This window comes from Aquila chrysaetos, chromosome 2 (assembly GCF_900496995.4).
Source record: "Aquila chrysaetos chrysaetos chromosome 2, bAquChr1.4, whole genome shotgun sequence".
NCBI classification, from domain to species: Eukaryota; Metazoa; Chordata; class Aves; order Accipitriformes; family Accipitridae; genus Aquila; species Aquila chrysaetos.
The window spans coordinates 29,348,856-29,370,078 of NC_044005.1; the positions used below are offsets into that span (position 1 = coordinate 29,348,856).

Consider the following 21,223-nt stretch of genomic DNA (forward strand, 5'->3'; position numbering starts at 1 on the left):
CAGAAAGTGGGCTCTGCAATGCTCCGAGTAGATATAAGGAGGACTAAAAATTCATTTGTTGAGGCCAGAGAAAAGGACATGGCAGTAACTGAGATGTGAAGTAAGAGCCTATATAATTCATTCATGTAGACGGCTAGAAAAAGTTTTAGATTAGATTATGCAAAAAGAATCTGCAAGTTGTAGATGTGTTCTGCCATAGGAATCTAAACAGAACTTGAGTTAAAAAAGAAAGTGATACAATCAAGAGTGATGGAGAGCTATTAGGTGAAGACATGAGATGTTTTTCAGACAGATTAAGCATAAGTAGGTGATCTGACAGCCAGGATTTTGGTGCTTGTTCCCAAGTGCAAATCAACAGGTCTAAAAAAACCTGCATGTTTACAGTAATAATGGAAAGTACAGTATTTTCAGTATTAATAGAAATAATTGTAGATTTAGAGAATAAGTAAAATGGATTGTAATGCAAATGACATTTTAGCTGGAGTGACTACAACGTGAGTGACCACAACCTGAGTGACCTATAAAGGTACGATTCCTCATTTTTTCTTGTACTGATTGTATTTTTCAGAACCGTATCTTCTGAAAAAGTATAATGAAGTCATTAGATTTTTTGTTATGCTTTTTGCGGATTATATATCTGCAAGTTTTTAGCTGACAGATTTGAGTGAGTGCCTGTATAATTAATGTATATCTTACCTTTTTAACCGTTCGCTTTTGTTCTAGTTAGCACCTTCTTCAGAAGCAGAAAGCTCACAACGCTGTTGTTTTAAGTGTTTAGTCACTCTCTGTGCCAGTCTTTCTCCGTTGGTTTCTCTGTGCATCCTTCCCATTCCATCTTAATTGCTGATGCCAGTGGCAACATCCACTCACAGTAAGAATACCGCTTGCATTGCCCTATTATTACTTGCCATTGAGTTTGTACGTGCCACTCAATTTGTAGGTGCTAATAACTCTTCCCTAGAGAGCCACATTTTAAAGAAATAAATGTCTAGCCTATTAGGAGTAATGTAGAAATTAACTACCATGGGTTTATGGTCACTCTTGCAGATAGCTGCATTCAGATACAGCATAGAACTAGATTATCTCAGCCACAAAAGCATACAAATTTTGAGTTTTAAAATACTAGAATGTTCTCAAAGTGTAAGTGCATAGAAGACAAAAGTACCCCAATCTCAGCTACTCAGGCTCTGATACAGAAAAGGAGTTCTTCAGAGGAGAGTGTGTCATTTCCCAGTGCAGAATACAGCAAGCTTTGGACTTGGCATTCGCAGCAGATTTTTGTTTTGTTTTTAAGCGGGGTTCTGTTTTTAACAAGCTGCAGATGGTTTTGTGGATTGTTAGGACGAGTAGCAACCTGGCTAGCTGAATTACTTTTCTCTAGGTGTACTAAGTGTGCATTTGAATTAGACTTCTAGAACTGATACGGGCATGTCCTCTCCACTGTGTAATGAAAACATCATTATTCTCCTCAGTCAGCATCTGTGTCAAGACTACTTTATTTGGTTAGGAGACAGGTGCCTAGATTGGAGAAGGGGAATGTCCTTGTCACATTCAAAGCAGTAACTTTCCTTCATTTTTGCCTTATTTGTGTATAAGCTTTGGATAGAATAGGATAAACTAAAAGGTTTCCTTTAGAGACCTCTGAAAGTAGAGCATTTTAAAAGCAGGTAGGTGTCTCCACCCTACTTTTTCATGAAACATTTTACCCATTCAAGCAGACTTTTAAAAACAGCTTGTTTTGATAGCAGCCTGTTCTCCTGTGGGCCTTCAGCCTTTGCTTCCTGGCAGCACCTTTGGTGCGAAAAGAGAGTGATCAATTGGGAGACTATCAGTGCCAGCATGCATAGAGTGATAAGTTAACACACCACTGGGAATTTCTAGGGCCCACCAAGATACTTCACTTCTAATGTGCTAACAAGCTCATTTTTCTACCTCTTGCCTCTTCAGTTATTTTTTTTTCTCAGAAGAGCTTAGAAGTTGAGTGCATCAGGCATAATGAAAAGCTCTGTAGGAGGGAGGAGCAATAACCCCATTTTTCCCTTTTCAGCCAAATAGAAAATTAGTTTCTGGTAATACACAAAGGCCAGTATTTTTTGTGCAAGGGGCACTGCTGTGAATCAAAGGACTCTATTAACTGCAGAAAATTCAGCAGCTGTGAATCTCCCCCAATGAAAAAAGTGCTTTTCAACAAGTTGTGAGATACGTAGTATTATTTAGACTTCAACCATCAGTTTCATCCTCTACCACTTATACATAGCCTCTTAAAAACTCTGCTATACTACCCTCCTCTGTTAAGGCTCAATACTGTGTTTATCCCCCAACCTAAGAACCATTACAATGGGAGATTTTTATATTTTCTCTTGTCCTAGTGCTTCTATCATAGCTTCTCCAGACTGAGACTTCTGCTGAGGTTCAGCTGTCTCAGAATCCAGAAACAATCTGGAACACAGATTTTGGAGGGAAAATTGTTTCCCAGTTTCGCTATGTAACCAAGTTGCGATCTAATGAAATATGGTGAAGATCATTTTATTCACTAGAAGTTCTTTTCAGATAATATATTCTCTATACATTTTTTCATATTTAGATATACTGCAAAATCTACTGTAAATATTTTATGGAAAGCAACTGGAAAAAGGTTTTGTAGGAAAAGTTCTGTAATTGTTGAAGTATAGTTTTATAAGCTAAGATGAAGGGTATTGTTTCCAGCTTTAACTTGGGGCTGAGAATTTTATTGCTTATCATAACTGAAAATAATATTGTTATTTATTTTAAATGTTACTTGCTATTAAAAACACTTATCACTTGTAATGCAGTTTTTATGTTTGGAATGCTAAAAGATGCATTCAAGATGAATATTATCCCTATTTCACAGGTGCTGAAATTGAGTCAGAAAGGTAGTTTCCTCACTGTCCCTGTTCCCCCCCAAAAGAGCAGCAAACCTGAAATCAGAACCGAGAACCTTCAGGAAACCGATTCTGAGTGCATTCCTCCACAGCATGCTGATTTGTTTGGGTTTGGTTTGTTGGTTTGTTTTTTTTTTTAGGAAAACAGAACTATGTAAGGAGAAAACGATCTCACTATCTACAAGTAAAATATGAAAAAAAAGAGTGTGCACAAGCGTAAATGCCAGGGAGAATTTCTGATCGCTTTACGGTTCTATAAAATAACTGGAGAAGGTCTCCCTCATTTAACATATTGAGTCCAGCTGGAGGACTTTGAAAGTTGTGAGAGAAAAGGTTAACTGATTTCTCAGTTCAGGAACTATACGACATGAAGTCAGCATGGTAGTTTTTCTTGATAATTGTATGTTGCTGCCTGCTGCTCTACATTTTGACAGCCTTTTCCATAGTTGCTTTCATGAACAGCAGAAATAGTCTCTCTTTTTCTCGCTCTCTCTGTGCTAACAGCACAATCAGGCCTGCTGGAACAAGAAGCCTGGAGAGGGTTCTTCAAAAGCAACAACACTTCAAGATACCAGTTTCTTGTCAATAATATCAGAGAGGGAGAACATAGGGAAAAGGAAGAAGTACAGTATTTTGCTGTCAGTGCCCTGCCGACACCCTGTTAGCCAGTATTTAAGGGTCCTGCGGATTCTTTACAAATATTCTTGCTTGTTTTAACAGCATAATTGACAAGGTGTTTTTCCCAATACTGAAATTTCACTATGTATTTATCTTAACTCTGTGTGTGTGTGTGTGTGTGTGTTTTTAGGGATTATGGAAGCAGTTTGTTATGGAAAAGTGCAAAATCATTTATTTTGTTAATGCTAAGGTTATTTTTCATGCTATACCTCTTAAAAATTGTAATGTTTTTATATTTAGTTGTGACCAGAGTACAGGCAAATCAGTTACTTAAAAGAGAGTATTTATGTTGCTGTTGTTTGAAAAAAAAATTTCAGAAAGTTTTGCATCAGACGTGAAAAAAAAGATAGTTGAACCATAAGGTTTACATGAATCGCATTTAATCTTATGGTTAATATTACTTCAGTGTATCAGATAATATAGTTATGTAAAGAATTAAAAATAAGTGTGTGTACAGTCACTGAAATACATTATGTGTATTTGACAAAAACAAGAGTTCTGAATTACTAGGCACTGATATTTAGCAGTTACAGTACATGATATAAATTCATCCTTAATTCTTGGCTAAACCAGTTATGAGGAGAGAGCACGATACCTGCAAACAATTGTTCAACATCACCTAGAGCCTACAACATTTGAGGATTTTGCTGCTCAGGTTTTCTGTCCAGCACCTTATCACCATTTGCCCTCAGAGACAGGTAAGAAGTACAGTAAAGAACTGTTTTTATACAATCTTATTTGAAATGCAGTATCCTTACTTATAAAGACTAAAAAATCAGACCTTTGCACATCATTAAGAGTTACCATTAATCGGAGAGACTGTATGTACATATTGGAGAACCCGGGCAAAGTTGCCTTTAAATCTTTATTCTGTTGCCTGGCATCATGAGCCAATGCCTGGCATTAAGATTTGGGAAGCTGCTTTAATATAGCAACCAGACACTGTATTTTTACAGTGAATTTTATCATGTTCCCCTGTATAAAGTCTCCATGGAAGCCCTGGTACTCCTTATCTAGGCTAGTTCAGGTAGATACATTCTTTAATCTTAGTACACCTTCCTCATAAGAAAGTTTTAAGGCTCATTACATCTTTAGAATGTAAAGTTTTAAATTGGAAATCTGAGAGCCTTGCAGTCAGCAGTTTTGTTTCCAGGTTATTAGCTGCAAAGTTGGTTTTAAGGTAATTTTTGCTTTCCAGTAAAATACCTGTTTTATAAGAGGATACTGCATTTTCAGTTACTAATGAGAAAATCGGTAAAAGAAAATGAGTAACTCAAGGCCTTCCTGTTCTGAAATTTCTTGAACTCCTTATGATTATTTCATTATTTTATTTCCCCTCTTTTTAGATCATTAAATATCAGTTCTGTTTATCTGAAGGTAAGACAAAGTGTCCAAAAAACCCCTTTGTTCCTCTTACTTTTACTAGAGCACTAAGCTTGTAATCAAATTGTATGCAAACTTTCCTTGTTGCCCTTGTTCACACTAAAAAGAATTTCACACTGATTGAGAAATGACCACTACATCTTCTTAAAGTTTTAGTCTTTTACTAACCTCAGGTCTGCATGAAGCACTAACACTGGTTCTGGGATTAAGGTAACTAATGATAGAGACAGTTGTTGAATGAGTAACACTTTATTGTGTTGACCTTTGTTTCTCAGCATGAACAAGTAGTACTGGATGGCAGTGGTGTGTTTTGTACCCTGTACTGTCTTTCATTGATGTTGTAAGACATTCTGCAGTGATAACATAGGAGAGAAGGAGAAGAAGAATGTGTAACACTTGAAATTCCTTGTTCAGAAACCTTTATTTAATGACTAAAAAATCCAAAAGCTTCTGTGGAAAAGCTGTAAATCAAAATAAAATAAATTTTATAAGAATAATTTGGCAAGTTGTTATCTCAAAATTTGTTTCTAAATTGCAAAAATATGCAGAAATAAACTCTAAAATTATAGAATAGTTGTGATAGGGCTACAGAAAGAATGACAGAGACGTTAAAACATAGGGACTCCTTCGCTTGAAAGTACAAACCATAAGTAGAAGTGAGGTGCAGTTTCAAGGTATAATAAGTGGTATAGTTATGCTAGTACAAATAGTCAAGACCAAAGGGAAACAAAATTAAAAGTAACTTAAAACTAATGAAATCAGTATTAAAAAAAATAGTAACATAATTTAATGTATGAAAACATTTGAATAGGAAAAATCTGTAACTAGAAACATTAAAAACAATAACCAGGGATACCAGTCCTTGCCACATTTCCTACCTAATGCACTCAGCAAGTATTCAACACCAGACACTTTTGTATGGCTAGTGTATATTCTATATCCTAGTGCACTTGTATCAGTTCTGCCTATTCACTTTTGGAAATCTCATTCCAGGCTAAATTGTTCTGCCCTTGTCCTCTAGTTCATTCTTTTGGGGTGAAGCAAAGCTGCTTCTCTGTACTAGTTTGGTGCTCAACAGTGGCAATTCCTGTATTCCTTTAAAAATTGTCCTAGTCATACTTGGTATTCTCTGACATGATCTGGAAAAAGATTATGATTTTTAGAAACTTGATTTTAGGCTTAGCCTTTCTATCAAATGTAATAAGTTTCTGCAGGAACCTCATTAATAGGAGGTGATGTATTTCACATCTGCATGTATGCGTGTGTGTGTTTACGTACTACGAAACATGATGTCCTGTCCTGAGGGCCACATTCTTCTGGACCTTGTGCTGTGCAGTGGAACTGACCAACGCATCGGTGTCAGGAGCTTCCTAGGACGGACATGGATCAGAGTCAAACAACCTGTCCCCAGAGCTGCCTAATTCTGAGCTTTCATTTCAGCCCAGGGAAGCTGGGGATGGTCTGACAGTCCTGCTTGCCTGGGGGCTCCTGGGACTCTGGTACTCAGCTCCAGGACAGAGTGCCTGGAGTACTACCACAGCATCTACCTCCAAGCTGACTGTGGGACAAATTCTAAAGCCTGAGGCAGGTATAAATTAACACTGCAGTCATCTGCCGGAAAGGTTACGCCAGGGCTTGGGGTTAGCCTGGAAACCACTGGTTTCCAGTTCTAGCAAAGGCAGACCTGTGAGCGAGGTGGCTACGGATGACCCAGAACTTTGACGGACTGTGATCCCAAGGAAGAGTCCATCAGAGGTGCTGTTAAAAAAATAGATACCCCTAAGTTTCCAGGGTCCCTACAACAGGCAGATTTCTTGAAAAAATAGATACAGAGCTCTGAATTGTGCCAGGATTGCACATAGGAGTGGCACTAGAGTCCTGCCTGGGAATCCACACACATTCATCGCCCCTAAAATGACTCAGACAAAACCTTGCAGGCTCCCTGCCAGACGTGCCCATGTCATCTGAAAATTTCTGACCAGCTTCTGAAAATACACGACAATTTTTTTTTTAAATACAAAATATTACATTTATGTCTGTTTTCTTTAATGAAAAATAATTGACCAGAAGAGACTAGAAAAAAAAAATCCACATTTTAGATATAATAGACTTGATTCTTTAATTGGATCGTGATTAATTTTCCTAAAATATTATATATGATTTCTTCTTCTAAGAAAGATCTGTAGAAACTGTGAAGCTGCTACAGCCCATCACCAGGAGTTGTAATTTTGTTGTTGTTATTGTGATCCCATTGGCTGGTTTCAGCATGCCTTTTTTTTTCATTTGAGCTATGATAATCAGAGCAAATAGAGAACATGCCATTCGGTAACAAACTCTATTTCCTCAGATTGACATATTTTATCAAAGGCTCAGCCCTCAGCAAAAGCCATTTCCTTCCTTACAGTGGTTGCTCTTCAATACAGTGTGATTGTGGCTGCTGCTGATTTATCTAGATACTTAGTTTACCCTGTCAAAATATCTGACAAGTCCACGTTCCCGTGTTTAGGAACCTGACTAGCGTAGTGGGTGTGTACATTTTTAAAAATTGAGATTTACCTGCACTTAATCACAGAATATAATTCAGTTGCCTCTGTGTTTTTTACTTTGTGCTGACTCTGTTAAATAGAGTAACTGCAGATACTCTGTTAAATAGAGTAACTCCTCCTATACAGCTATTGAGTAAACCAGATTTCTGTGACACCAGAATAGGTTGAGGGAACTGTCAATGGTAAGCTTAATGATATTGAAGGGCTTATTGACCCCATGATGCTAAGATTCTGAGCTTTAAAATGTACTGATGTCTTGGGTTTCGTTTTTCTCTATCTTCTTTTTTCCCTCTCTTCCTACTAAAAGTAGTACCTCAGTACAGGAAAGCTTATAAAGAAGGGGCCTCTCTACATTAGTCGTGTTTTCCTTGTGATAAAAGCGTCAGACTTTTTGATCCCAACGATCATTCCTGTATTTTTCAAGCCTGCGTTCAGAACAATTCTGCCGCCCCGCTCCCAAAGTAAGTGGGGATGCCATCGGACAGGCAGGGAAGCAGGGGAACATACAGGTCACGATACTTCAGCCTTGTACAAGAAAAACTCAGATTCAGCAGCCTGCATCTTAATCTCTTCTGCTGCTTGCTTGCTGTGTAACTTTGAACTGAGAGTCTTTTGGGCCCTGTATTACCCCTTCACAGATGAGAATGATGGTGCTTTTCTCACTGTAGAAGGGTCTAAATGATTGGAAGTGAAGCTGAAATACAGAAATGAGGACTGTATGTCTGGCAGGGCTGGGAAGAGTTTCTCATTATCCCTTTTCCAGGCCAAACTTAGGAAGATTTTTTTTTTTCATTCCAAATCAGAGGAAAACCTCAAAACTTACTGAAATTTTCCAAAAATTTCATATTGGAGCAACTCAAGCTGAAACCTTATGCGTTTCTGAACTATTCTCCTTAAGTCAACCACTTGGGTGATAATAAGCTGAGGATCCTCAGCACTTTGAGGCAGTAAATTCAGTGTGGACTGCTAGAAACCCAAATGGATCAACTTTCTACATTTAATGAAATGGGTCCACTGAAAAAAAGAGTATGATTGTCCAACTAAAAAGCATCCCATGCATACGCACAAGGGGACAAAATTAAATTTTAACCCTGACATTTCCTAGTTTTTGAATGTTTGACTTTATGAACTCATTGTCTTGTGACAACATTTTCCTTGTCTAATTCCTTCCATTTTTGTTTTAAGGCGTAGAGCAAAAGAGAAATTCTATAACACTGATTAACAGCCACATATTTCATGAGCAAAACTGCAACCTCTAGATCCACCACCACCTCCTGCAGACTGAGATAGGGCAATAATACGTAGTAAGGTAGTAAGCTGTCTTACCTCTACCTGAATCTCCACTAGTGGAAAAGATTGGGAATTTTGCCACTGGATTTCACAGGTAGTAGTTGACAGAGAGGAACAGGTTTACCCAACACTCATTTCCAGCCAGATTCTGAAGAGCATTCTTCACTGGTCATGGGCTCTGCTGCTCTTTTGCCATAAGCTTAATCTTTTTTGCTGTGTTCTTTCTCATGTCTGGCTCTTAGTTCTTTCTGTCCTACCCAGTTCCAGTCTCCCAGATCTTTAGACCATCTCTTCCTCACTTTCTTGTCTTGCTTTGCAGCTGCTTTTGCAGTCTTCTCTCTGCATCCGCTTCCTGCTTCCTTTCCTTATTCCCCAAAATTAGTGAGAGGCTTAATTGACTTGACTCTAGCAAGGTTCTGCTGAGCATGACGGGGAAACTTGGCTGGATTTGGACTGGAATTTGTAAGAGTGGCAAAGGGCACAAGCTGTACAAAAATGATTGCCCTCTTTCCTGGAGGTTGGGGGGGGGGGGGGGGGCTGAAGTATCTTGAAAAACGATCAAAATGTACCAACATGCACAAATTATCAGAGATGGCACTCAGGAAAATGTTGATCCACAAGGTGTGATAAAGCCAGAAGCACTGAGAATAGTCTTACCATGCAGCACTCTGTCTTAACATCAGTACGCTGTCAGGCTTCTGCTCAGTGAATTTTTCACCTCTTTGAAAGTCAGAACTGATGCGCGAGATGAGTCATGGCAGTGCGTGTGTTAACGATACCGCCGGATTCCTCCACCTCACCTCACTTCTAACTCGGTGTGTAGTTAGGATTCCATGTGACATTTAAATAGTTAATTTCTGAGTCAAATAACCAACACACTATTAGTAGAAGATCCTAAAATTTTCCAATGGAGTGTGAAAATGTCACATTTCAACTTTGTTGATCCACCTCCTTGTTCAGAAGCAATTGAAACAGCTTTACCTTATGGCCCCAAAATATCATAGCTCATCAGGCTATGGTATTTGTCACTTGTCAAGGCCTAAGAGATGAAAAATATGGATCACTTCCTGATATTTTTCAACCTCTTAAAAATCCTAACACATCTATTTTGTTTCTTTTATAGGACTTTCTGATTCTAGGTCAATTGTCAATAAAGCCACCTTATTTAACCCTAATTTTATATTTTGGATAACTAAATATTTCATTCCATAGAGAGATAAAGATAGTAACATTTTACACTGAAGATTTTAAAACTGTGAAGGGGAAACAAAACCTGAAGAATTTCTGTATACCACATTTAATATCCACATGTGTGTATGTGCGTATGTATGTATATATAGATATATATGCTTATCTAAAATCCAAAGAAATTTAGTTACTACTCAGTCTGTTGATTGCTGTCAGACTTTGAATATATTTTAAGTGCCATTATTCTTCACTCTTCTGGTGTGATATGTTCAGATGTGAAAATCACGTTACGTGACTTCTGTTCTTCAATAGCTCTAAGTCAGTTTCTTAAAAAAATGGGATTACATGTGAATCTGTGCTTCTGTCTGCAGGAATCAGAAACAAAATTTTAAGATACGACCGGAATAATACCTTAATTGAAATAATTGGGGCGGGGGGGGGGGGTGTTAAGGTTTTCTTGAGCCAAGCCGTGATAAAATGTCACACTAAGGTTTGACCCTTTGATGCAGACTAACTAGCTTAAATACTCTGGTTTTTTCTTCTTTACGTGATTTCAGGAGTCTCATGTTGAGACTGGCTATAATTTTAGCACACTTAATACTGTGAAACAGCTGGGGAGCAGAAGCCATATATCGAGTTGCCATTTGTTTTTCTTTCTCGATTGTGTGTATGTGTGTGAGTATTAAACTGTTTTCACAGACTTGAAGCAAGCATTTCAGACAATGTTTAGGATGTATCTCAGTTGCTGTGAATAAGGTTGCTGGATCTGGATAATGTCATAGAATTCTTTTCTTTCTCTCTCTCTTCCTTTGTTTCTTGTAATGCTTAGTTGGTAAGTATGATGCCGGATTTCAGAGCTGTTGCTTCATTGCACATAACTAACTCATCACTCTCTTTGACCTGTAGCATGAGCAGCAATTGCATAATGAAACTCGAAATTCCTTTTTCTGTGCTCATCTGTTAATACCCTTCAATCTCTGCGGTTCGTGTCTCATGTCTCACACCTGTTATCTTTTATCTTTTCTCCTCCCCCTTCCTCACTTCTTTCCACTCCTCCTTCCTCATCACTTCTTCATTCTCAACAAAGAAAGAAATGCTGTGATATTTCTTCTCCTTCCAAAACCTCCACTAGAAAGCATTGGCCACATCAAGGTAAAGGGCAAAGGCTTGAAACGGAAGGTCTTTCACGCTAGCTGTGAATGGTATGCTGTGCAAAACAACAACGGTTATTTTCTGTTCTCTAACTTCCACCATTTGAAATGCTTTAATTCCTTGTAAAATTAGAACAAGATAGAATTTCAGAGAATGAGAGTGCATGTTTCCCTGCGTGCCTTTTTCTGCAAGGCACAGTGAGTCAGGCATTACCATGCTTTTCCAGATTGTTTGGCAATGAAGTACCTAGTTCATGAACAGAATTACTGTCACCAGCTGGGGAACAAATAACAGCCCTTTCTCCTCCCAGTCACTTTGATGGGTCGTGTCAATTTGAGAAAGATAGAAAGTACCGTGCCATCCCTCTGGAGCAGGCAGGTGCTGGACCAGGCGAGGAGGACAGCCAGGGCGCTAAATCGCAGAAGTTTATGACAATATGTTTTAAATGTACTCTTAGACTTCTTACCTCATGACCTCATTTGATTTTAGAGGAGCCTTTCAAAATAAATCATGATCAGTTTTGAATGGTTTTTGCACCCCTTAATATATGAAACGTATACTGAGGGAGAGAGATCTTCAGTTCTGATTATTGCATTATTATTTTAAAGAATTAGCAGTAATAGCATGATGTGGAAGAAATAGCAAGTGATTTCTAGCTTACTGAAGTCAGCAGGGGTTTCCCCATTGACTTCTGCAGGACTAAGCTTCTGTCCATAATTTATACGAGTCAGAAGCGATCAGTGGCGACTGAGGTAGCTGAGTTCAATCAGGCTGTCAGTCTGTGTAAATGGCTAATTAAAATGCAGTTCAGTTTTGTGGATGTGAGTTCATAGTGTTAATTTCCTGTACACGGGAAGGAGAATGTAATTTTGATTTTGTATTTTCTCCTTTTCCTTTTGTGTCTCTATGGAAGAAGATTTGGAGACGGGCTGTTTGTAAGGAAGAGCCTTGTCCCCTTGCAGTGAGGACTGGGGGCCCACGGGAGTGTAGCTCTGGGCACTGGGCTCATGAACCACATACCATTACCTCAAATTCATCTTGTTCCTTTTACAAAGAAACATTAACATATAGTGCATCCAGTTAGTATGATCTGTTCAATTAGTATGATCTGTTCAAGCTTCTGCCTTGTGGGCCCTGTAGGAATTTGCCTTTTGCAGTTGCGATGGGAGAAGACGTTTTGCTCTCCCAGTTGGCCCCCGATTCACTCCACCTCTTCAGCTGCATTCCTAGAGCTCCCTTCATGCGCAATGAGCTGTTAACCTTCATGTTCTCATTAAAGACTGGATTCTTCTGGGTTGTGATTTGAATAACAACTCCCTATCCCTGCGAGGGAACTGGAGGTGTTTGTTCTCCCGGTTAGCGGGAGAACGTCGCCCACTTCAGTGCTGCCTCAGTTGCCGAGAGCGAGGGGGTTCTGCAGTCCCGTAGCTCAGTGATTTCTGGCATCGCCTTTTCTCTAGAGGTGGATTTGTGGCAGTGGCTAACTCCACGTGCAGTACCATCACCCACAGCTGGTAAAGGGCTAGGAGATGCTGTGGGAGTGACAGCAGCACTGAAATTCCTCTCTGCCCCTTGTGAATAGATCCCGCGCTGCGAGTGCGGAAGGCGGCACTGACCCATCTGGTTCTTGCTGTCCTCTGCAGGCTTCTGCCCAGAGACTCAGCCGGGAGAACCTCCAGCAGCAGCAACAGCACAGGTGGATGGAACAGACTTAGCCTCTCCAATGTCTCCTCGGACTAGCAAGAGCCGCATGTCCATGAAACTGCGCCGCTCCTCTGGCTCGGCCAACAAGTCCTAAGTGGCGAGATGCCTGCAGCTTTCTAGTGAACAGCAATCCGCCACCCTTCCCGCAGCAACTCACCGCTTTCTGTTAAAGGATAATGTCTCTAATGTGCGTGCACCCGTCCCCTGCCTACCCCTTTTCTGTATGTTTATTTTAAACAGTGACACTGGAATTTTACTTTAATATTTTAGCTTTTGTTTTTTTATCAAACTCCACGCTGCCTTTTTTTTAGGGTTTTTTTTTTTTTTTTTTTCCTTTTTTTTCCTTTTTTTTTTTTTTTTTTTTTTTTTTTTTTTGCAGTGCAGTTTGTCCTCTGCACCTTTTACCTTCCTGGATGATTACAGTATCTTAACAGTAGTCATTTTTAACTCTGGTTGATCTTGAGTCATATATGGAATTGGAGACTGCAGTTTGATTACACTATATTTATTGTGCCCCATTGCAATTTTCTCTGTAACAAAGAAAGAAATTATGTACAATTTGAAAATGAATGTACAATTTTAAATTGAAGTTGCATTTGTAAAGTCTTTGTCAGATGTCACAATGTTAATGCACAGGACGTGTACAGATTATTTATGTTAAGAATAAAGTAGTTCAACGGCCTTTCAAGCATTACAGAGTCCAAACGAAATAACTTGCTCGTAGCACCAACTCTTTCTTCACAGAGCAACGTATCATTTCATAACTGTGCAGGTGATGCCATAATCTATGCCAGAAAACAAAATCACTGTGCTGAAATTCTACATATGCTTGGCTTCCAAATATTTTTATAATGTTTGCTTTTCCAAGTGGTATCAATAGTAAATGCCATTGAGTTTTCACGGTTTTCAGCCTTTATCACTGGGCTGCTGGATCTAGATGTATATTCTTGTTTCTTACATTAAAAAGAGAAAAAAAAAAAAAGCACTTCCCTGAAAGAAATTCATTGCTCTGATGATATGTACTAGGGAAGAAAAGGGAACATGCTCCAGGAGCCTGGCCTGAAATGCTGACGATTCCAACGCTGTGAGTGCAGATTAGTACACGTGTTCCACCCTCGCAGAGACATTTTCCTACAGAAGATGAAATGCTCACATTTTGAATCTGGCAAACAACAAAATGCTGTTAACAAAATGTAGCATGACATCGGTACTAACTGCATGTGTAAATATATCATATGGGCAACAATAAAAAGATAGATTATGTATTGTCATTCATGTAGTATCTACAAATTTGTAATGGTTTAAGAGAAGACATGCTATTTAATAATACAATAAAATTATTCTTACCACCTTTTGTATATTAGTCATTCACCTCAGTGATTAGATTCTTACTCCAATTTATAGAAGAATAGCATATTACACGTGGAGCAGTTAAGTGCGATACACGGCTTAGTTTTCATTTTTATTAAAAAGTACACACGAGTTCCTAGGAGCTTTTTCCCAACCCATCGCAAGAACGCCGTACGGAAAACTTCTCCCCAGATCTGGTAAATACAACACACGTAGCTCCGCAGGTAACGCAAAGCGCAGGACGTTCCCTCCTGCAGGCTGGTTGTTCGTGTGCTAATTGTAGGAGCAGATAATAATCATCAGGTTTCTGTGGTCCAGAGCCCTTTGTCTTTGACTGCACAAGTGAAGAAAGGAGAGCGATGATTTAAAAAAAACACAGTGACCTTCTCTGTTGTCACTGTGAGGAGGGAGAACTCATTTAATTGCATAAAAGGGGCATTTTTACCTAAGTCTCTGTTACCAACAAATGATGGAAAAATGCACAACTTAAAATAACATGCTTTATTTCTGGCATATGAGACTAGCGAGCTGCGAGTTTAGCCGTCTGCGTGCGACAGCAAATCTTGGCCACTTTAGGTTACATTGTATTAATTCATTTGTCCAGGTCCTGGAACTAAAACGAAAAAGTCCATGAAGCACATTTAAAAAAAAGCACTTATCGCTTGCTTTCAGCCTTTGGGCGTGATACACGTGAATCTTTTGCTGTGTGTAACAAAATCTAAAACTACAGAAATAATTGCTTTAGGGGATGCTAATCAAAAGATTGAAATATTTTGCATGCTGATTTGAGACAGTTAGAACAAAGACTAGGGCTGGGATCAACTCGGTTCTTCAGAAGTCACCAGCTGACCCTCTTTGCCCTGCTGAATTCAAGAAAGGCGTGAGCTTTGTTTTAAATCCTTTCTTGAATTTGCTTGCCCTTATTTTTGGCCTCATCTGCTATCCCGTTTAGACACAAGCACTCCTGCCTGGGGAAATTAAATAAATAAATAAATAAATAAATACCGGCTGAAATGTCAGTAGCTGGTAAATGTGACGGTATTTCAAAGCATTTGGCCAGACCGCCGTTCAAGCCAGGGAATACATGCTGCGGGTTGCTTTGCTAAAGGTAGGTCTCGTCGGGGAGAAGGAAGGTAGCCTGTCATCTGCGCTTTAGCAACAGACCCAAAGACTGTTTCACGTTCTAGTTTCAGCTGGTCACAAGACTCGAAGGAGCTCACATCAACAGCACAGCTCACGGGGGAGAGGGGTCGGAGGCCACCCAAAAAGGCCGGCTGCGGACAGGGACCCTCTGCCTGCCCACGACGCAGGGTCTGGCAGGGCCGCGCGCTGCCCGGCCTGGCGAGACCCAACTGCGCTTCTCGCTATTGTCCGTGCCGCACTAACAAGCCACTAACGGAGCAGAGCAGGTTTTGAAACGGGCAGCTGCCGGAGACGCACGTTTTGCCTACCGCCCGGTCGCCGGGGTACAGAAACACAGAGTAAGCGGGAGATGCGTACTTAGCTACAGAAGATCAACACCCGGTATTTTAATTAAGCAGACAGCACGATTAATTTTCCATACGTTTTGCTAGCTATCATATGACTCGACACTGACTTAATAGGAACATTTACCTTCTCGACTATCTTAGTACAGAGTACAGCAAACAAAACACCTCACGATAACTTAAGTGTTGAAGCTGGGGGGCTAAGGCTATTGAAACAAGGTCACTAGATCAGGCTCCCTTTCTCACGAAAAATAATTCCTCTCTTTAAATATCGTATATACAGCTGTACTTCTATCCGAGAGTAGCTACGGAAGATGTACTTTCGGTGGACCGACTCCCGCCCCCGCCCGGGCACTGCCCGCATCCCGGCAGATGCCGGCGGGGCCCGGCTCCCGGCGTGCGGCCGCCAGCCCGGGGCCGTACCCACCCCCGCCGGCCGCCCCCCGGCCGCCGACGGGCAGCGCCGCGCCTGCCTCCCGCGCGGGGCTCGGCACGGGCCCGCGGAGGCGGCGGCGGTACCGCCCGTCGGCTGAACCTTCCGCCGTGCTGGGCCGGGGGCGAGCGTCGCTACCCACCGGCCGGGGAGGCGGCGGGGGCCGGGGCGGGGCGGGGGGAGTCCGCTGGAGGCTCCTCCGCCTGCGTAGCCGTGGGTACCGCGACTTTCCATAGGAATTACAGCGTGGACAGGACTCGCTCGGCTCGCCCGGGCTCCCGGAGCAATCCCATCGGGGGCGGCCGCGGGCCTAGCAGCCCGGCCGGACGGGCACCTGGAGCAGCAGGACCTGCCTGCTCTCCGGCGGGTGGCACTTGCTGGCGTGCCGCGCCAGCCCGGGCGCGCTGAAGAAGGTGGCGGGGCAGTGCTTGCAGGGGAAGCCCGGCCGCTCGCCGCCCGCCGCGCCGCCCTCGGGGGGCCCGGCCGGCGGCGGCAGCAGCAGCTCCTCCCGCACGGCGTGCCACAGCCGGTGCTTGTCCCTGATGTCCGCCGAGGGGAAGCGGGCGCCGCAGAGGTGGCAGGCGAAGGCGAGCTGCCCGCGCTCCGGCGGGCCGTAGGCGGCGGGCCGCGCCGCCCCGTGGGTGCCCAGGTGCTTGCGGAGGTAGGCCTGCCGCCGGAACCGCTTCTGGCAGCAGGGGCAGGCGAACGCCTCCCCGCCGGGGCCGCCCGCGGGGCCGGGAGCGGGGCCGGGGGGGGGGGGCCGGGGCGCCGCCGGCGCTGTCCGCGCCGCCGCGGTGCTGACGGGGCGGCGGCGGCGGCTGGCGGCGGCGGGGGGGGGGCGGCGGGGCCGCGGGGCCGCCGCTCGGGGCTGTTCTCCTTGCCCGGCGGGGCGGCGGCGGCGGCGGCGGCGGCGGCGGAGCCGTCGGCGCTGGGGCCGGGCCGCGGCTTGTGCCAGCGGCGGTGCGAGGCCAGGTTGGCGGGGCAGCTGAAGATCTTGTGGCACTCGGGGCAGCGGTACTCGACGCGCACGATGCGGGAGCAGCGGTGCTGGGCCAGCGCCAGCGGGTCCGCGTACTGCTCCTTGCACAGCTGGCAGATGAACTCGCCCAGCGGCGTGCGCCCCGCCGGCGGCCCCGGCCCCGGCCCCGGCCGGCCCTCGGGCCCCTCCTCCTTGATGCGCAGCCCCAGCACGGGCGAGGTGGTCACCTCGTCGGCGAAGCTGAGCTTCCGCGTGGCCTTGGCCTTCTTGGCCGGCGCCTTGGCCCGCGACGGCCGCTTCAGCGCGGGCACCGGCGGCGGCGGCGGGGCGGGCAGCGGCGTGCGGGGCTGCAGCAGCAGCTTCTCGGCGGGCGGGAAGGAGGCGGCCAGGGGGAAGGACTCGGCGGAGGCGGGGGAGCTGAGGCACCGCTCGAAGAGAGCCGCCCGCGGCCCCGCGGCGCTGCAGGGCCCGGCCGCCCCCCAGGCGGCCGGCCCCTCCGGCGGGGCGAGCCCGGGGCCGCCGCAGCCGCCGCCGGGGGGCCACGTCGCGGGGCAAGCGGAGGCGGCGGCGGCCCTCCTCCTCCTCCTCCTCCTCCCTCCTCTCCTCCTCCTCCGCCCCCTGCCTGGCGGCGGGGCTGCCCCCGGCGGCGGGCGGCGGGGGCGGCGGGGCGGGGGCGGGTACGGGGGTCCGCTCGGGGCGAGGTAGGAGCCGGGGGCGGGCTGAGACGAGGAAGAAGCGCGGCATGGGGGGGGGCGGGGGGGAGCGCGGCGGCACCGGCCCGCCCGGCCTTTATACCCCCGGCGCCCGCTCCCGCCCGGGCGTCATCCTCCCTCCGGCGGCGGCGGCCAATGAGGAGTTGGGGCCGGCGCGGGCGGCGGGGGGAGGCGGCGGCGGCGGCGGGCGGGCCGGGCCGGGGCTCCCCGCCGGCGGGGCGGGCGCGCTCGGGCTGCGGCGGCGGCGGGCGGCGTGTCCCCGGGAGCGCACCCCGCGGCGCGGCGCCGCGGGAAACGGCGGGACTGAGCGAGGCGTGGGACCGGGAGCGTGGGTCCGAGGCGGGGAGAGGCGACGGGCCGGGGCAGGGCCGCGGCCGAGGGGCCGGGCAGGGTCCCGGCAGCAGCGTCTGCTGCGGGCGTTTGTGTCGGCAGCCGTCCTCCGGCGCTGGCGCCGGGCCGGCCTGCGTGGCTGTCCTCTGGAGGGGGCGAGAGCTGGGAGCCCGCTCCGTCCTCCGGCACCGCCGCTTCAAGAGTTTTCCTCCAAGCAGCCAGAAAGATGCTGCGTCGAGGTGAGCTCCCAGTGCAAGAGCAGAATTGCCACCGCCGCTCAAAATGCTAAATCGCTGAGCTGTGGAACGGCTGCGGCTGGGGTCCCCCGGCAGCTTCGCCCGCGGGCGGGCAGCCCGAGGGAGGCAAGACCCGAGTTGCGGTGCAACAAACTGCACAAGCGCCGCAACCTCCCCACGCACCCCGCCCCGGTGCAGCTCCCGGCCCGTTTGGGGGGGGCCGTGAGCCTAGCGGCAGCTTGCGCATCCCCGAAGCAAGGCAGTAGTTGTGTTTGCCAAACCACTAAGCGCCTTTTTAGGAACGCCGTTGTTTCAGCGGGGGATGGAGCGCACCTGCGGCGGGTCGCCAGCAGCCCCTCCGACCCCGCCGCGCCTTACCAGCATCTCCCGTTTGATCACTCATTTATTCACCCGAGCCCGGTTTTGGAGGCAGGACAGTGCTCTCCTGCCCGGAGACCTACTGCTCGCAGTATACACAAGATGGCGTGCCGTTGAAAATGAACACGCTAAAGCCCTACTCCATCCCTTGCCCAGGGACAGACATCCCTCGCCACGGTAGCACGGTCGGACTCACCGTGTTGGGAGCAGCCCCTAGCAGGAGAAATTAGAGGGCACCGGGAGAAAGGGAGAACCGGCCCCTCTAGATCGAGGGGCTTCCCAGAAGTGGCAAGAAAGATTTGAAGCCTTCATGCAAGAACAGAACTTGCCCCACCTGCTCCAAATGCTCAGCCACTTGTCTGTGTAAGTACTCTGGTTATATTTGCTTAGCGAAGTCTTAGTCATGTTTTATATTACTCTCCTCACCCATTTTTCTCCGTTTTCGTGGTTGCACTGAATTTTAGATTAGATTACAGGCTGCGGGCTAGAGATCACCCTTTGTTCGTACAAACTGCCGTAATTGGGACCGACGAGCCGTGCTGCAGCGCAATTGGGTCACTCCGCTGACTGGCTGCATGATTTTTGCCTAACGTTTGGGTTGACCTTTGTAACTGGGACTTCTCAGCTACATTTCTCACTGAATAACTGGGTCTCTGGTTACAGATCCACTGTTTTATACTGCTCCTTCAAGCGATATGTAAATAGTTCTTTCAGTTTCCCCTTGAAGGCAACGTTCCCGGTATTGTTTCATTCGCTTTTGTCGTGGTGCAAAAGCAGTCAGTGGTAGGAATGTCCAGCTCAGCTTCTGTCCTAAGGGCAGAGGAACCCAACTATGCCTTTTCCTACGCAGGTGCGGTGGGAGGTGAAGTGCCAGCTGGAAAGCAGGTGCACTGAATGCATTTACTGAGACTCCAAACATTTTTCCAGTAAAAGCTGCAGGCTGGAGTTGCGTTAGGGAGTTTCCTCAGGCCCTCACTGTCCTGGGTCTGGGATGGCCCAGGGGTCACGGGAAGACTGGGGGGAGGTAGCTTAGAGTCTCCCCTCCTGAAGTCGCAGAAGTGGAATTGCTGTGCCACCTCCCCACCCCCTGCTCCTTCTGCTGCACTTCTCAGCTATTCCCTATGATTTGGTGAGTTCGTCTGCCCCATGCTCCACAGCGCGCTCGCTGTGCAGCCTTCCTGTAGCCTTCTCCGCCTGCCTCCAGGTTATTATCAGTTTCTGAGGTGGGACCCAAAACTGTAGAACCCATCATCCCATCATAGGTCTTGCTCTAGCATGTGCCAGTGCCCACGGATCTGTAACAAAAACACTGGCAAAATTATCTTGGGATTGAAATTGTTGCAGCCACCTTGCGATTCATTTGTCTCAATAACCGTATTGTTTTCTCTAGGCTGCCCCTGCGCCGGTGCTGGCTCCCAGTGCCCTGGCTCCCACTCACAGGGTCATTGTAGATTATTTCTCCTCCCTCCCCACATTCACAAGTGAGTTTAGTCCTGGTGACTGACATTACACCCGGCTCTCACAGCTTCTGAGCTTTCCAAACGGTTACATGGGTTTGTCTTCTTGCTTTCAGCTTTCACTCCATCCCAAAATTTTATAATTAGAAAATTCAGATAATTTATAAGGATATTTAACAATTTTGTGCACACACACACTCCCAAATCCTGTGGAAATTTGCTGGATTTTTTTCCCACTGACTTATTAAATGCCATTAGTCCCATCACGTAGCTGAGAGTGCAGCTCTTAAACCCATCTGCGCATCGTACAGCAGGGGAACTCTATTTCAGGTTGAGGCTTTCCTAAGCAAGAAACTGAATGATGCCATTGCTCCTGACCATATGCTGCATGCCCTACAGTCTGATAAAATCAGGTTAGACTTGATCAAACATACTGGCTGCTCATGTATGAGAGTCATCCTTAGATGAACTTAGATTAACCAAAGGGTTAATCCCATGGTAAATAGGAAATCAAACTTCTAGTGGAAAAAGCGGTAGTTGGTGAGCAGAAAGGACACGGGCACTCCTGGGGAACTGGTAGGGAGGGGTGAGAACAAGAGGACACAGTTCCTCCTCTTACGTCCTCAGACCATTCCCTCCTTTCTGGTTGGAGTTGAATGCTGGTGTGTGTAGGGAATGGAAACGAGAGTGGTACGGTGCTGCTCGGCCTCCCTCTTGGCAGAAGCTTCCCGTTTCATGTGAAGGGACTTCTACCCTTGACCATAACTGTGCTGCTAAAATAAGCCTGGGAGACCCGTTCAAGCCTTATCAAGATCCAGCAATTGGACTCGATGATGGCTGGATCAACCTCTTGAGGACCGTCCAAAGCGAGGATGGGCTTCAGGTTCCTGCAGATACCTTCCCCTGTTGGAGCAGAGAGCTCCCGGTGCCTTCTGGAGGTTGCTCCATCCGATTGCCTGGGGGGCTCCAGAGCACGGCACCGGCAGCTCCTGATCCAGGTCCTCCTCCCTCCCAAC

The 21,223-nt window shown here is 45.9% G+C and overlaps 2 protein-coding genes across 21 annotated transcripts in view; one reads left to right on the forward strand and one right to left on the reverse strand.

Moving 5' to 3' along the window:
- RALGAPA1 (Ral GTPase activating protein catalytic subunit alpha 1) overlaps positions 1-14,193 on the forward strand; it is a 135,898-nt gene extending 121,705 nt beyond the window's left edge. For 7 of the 20 annotated variants that reach the window (XM_030036538.2, XM_030036579.2, XM_030036571.2 and 4 more), the window contains 3 exons: positions 4,155-4,279; positions 11,076-11,190; positions 12,784-14,193. In XM_030036538.2, the coding sequence (XP_029892398.1) occupies positions 4,155-4,279; positions 11,076-11,190; positions 12,784-12,880 (337 nt within the window). In that variant the 3' untranslated portion in view covers positions 12,881-14,193. Of the gene's footprint in view, positions 1-4,154; positions 4,280-4,750; positions 4,754-4,927; positions 4,959-10,817; positions 11,191-12,783 lie in introns of those variants that run through there. The other 13 variants (XM_030036595.2, XM_041128149.1, XM_030036687.2 and 10 more) reach the window with 7 other exon arrangements.
- Positions 14,194-16,158: 1,965 nt separating this feature from the next.
- On the reverse strand, positions 16,159-17,837 carry INSM2 (INSM transcriptional repressor 2). The gene is given in 4 exon segments (XM_041119389.1): positions 16,159-16,866; positions 16,868-16,935; positions 16,937-17,659; positions 17,661-17,837. Coding segments are annotated over 4 exon segments (1,410 nt in total). The 3' UTR covers positions 16,159-16,424.
- Positions 17,838-21,223: the final 3,386 nt, after the last annotated feature.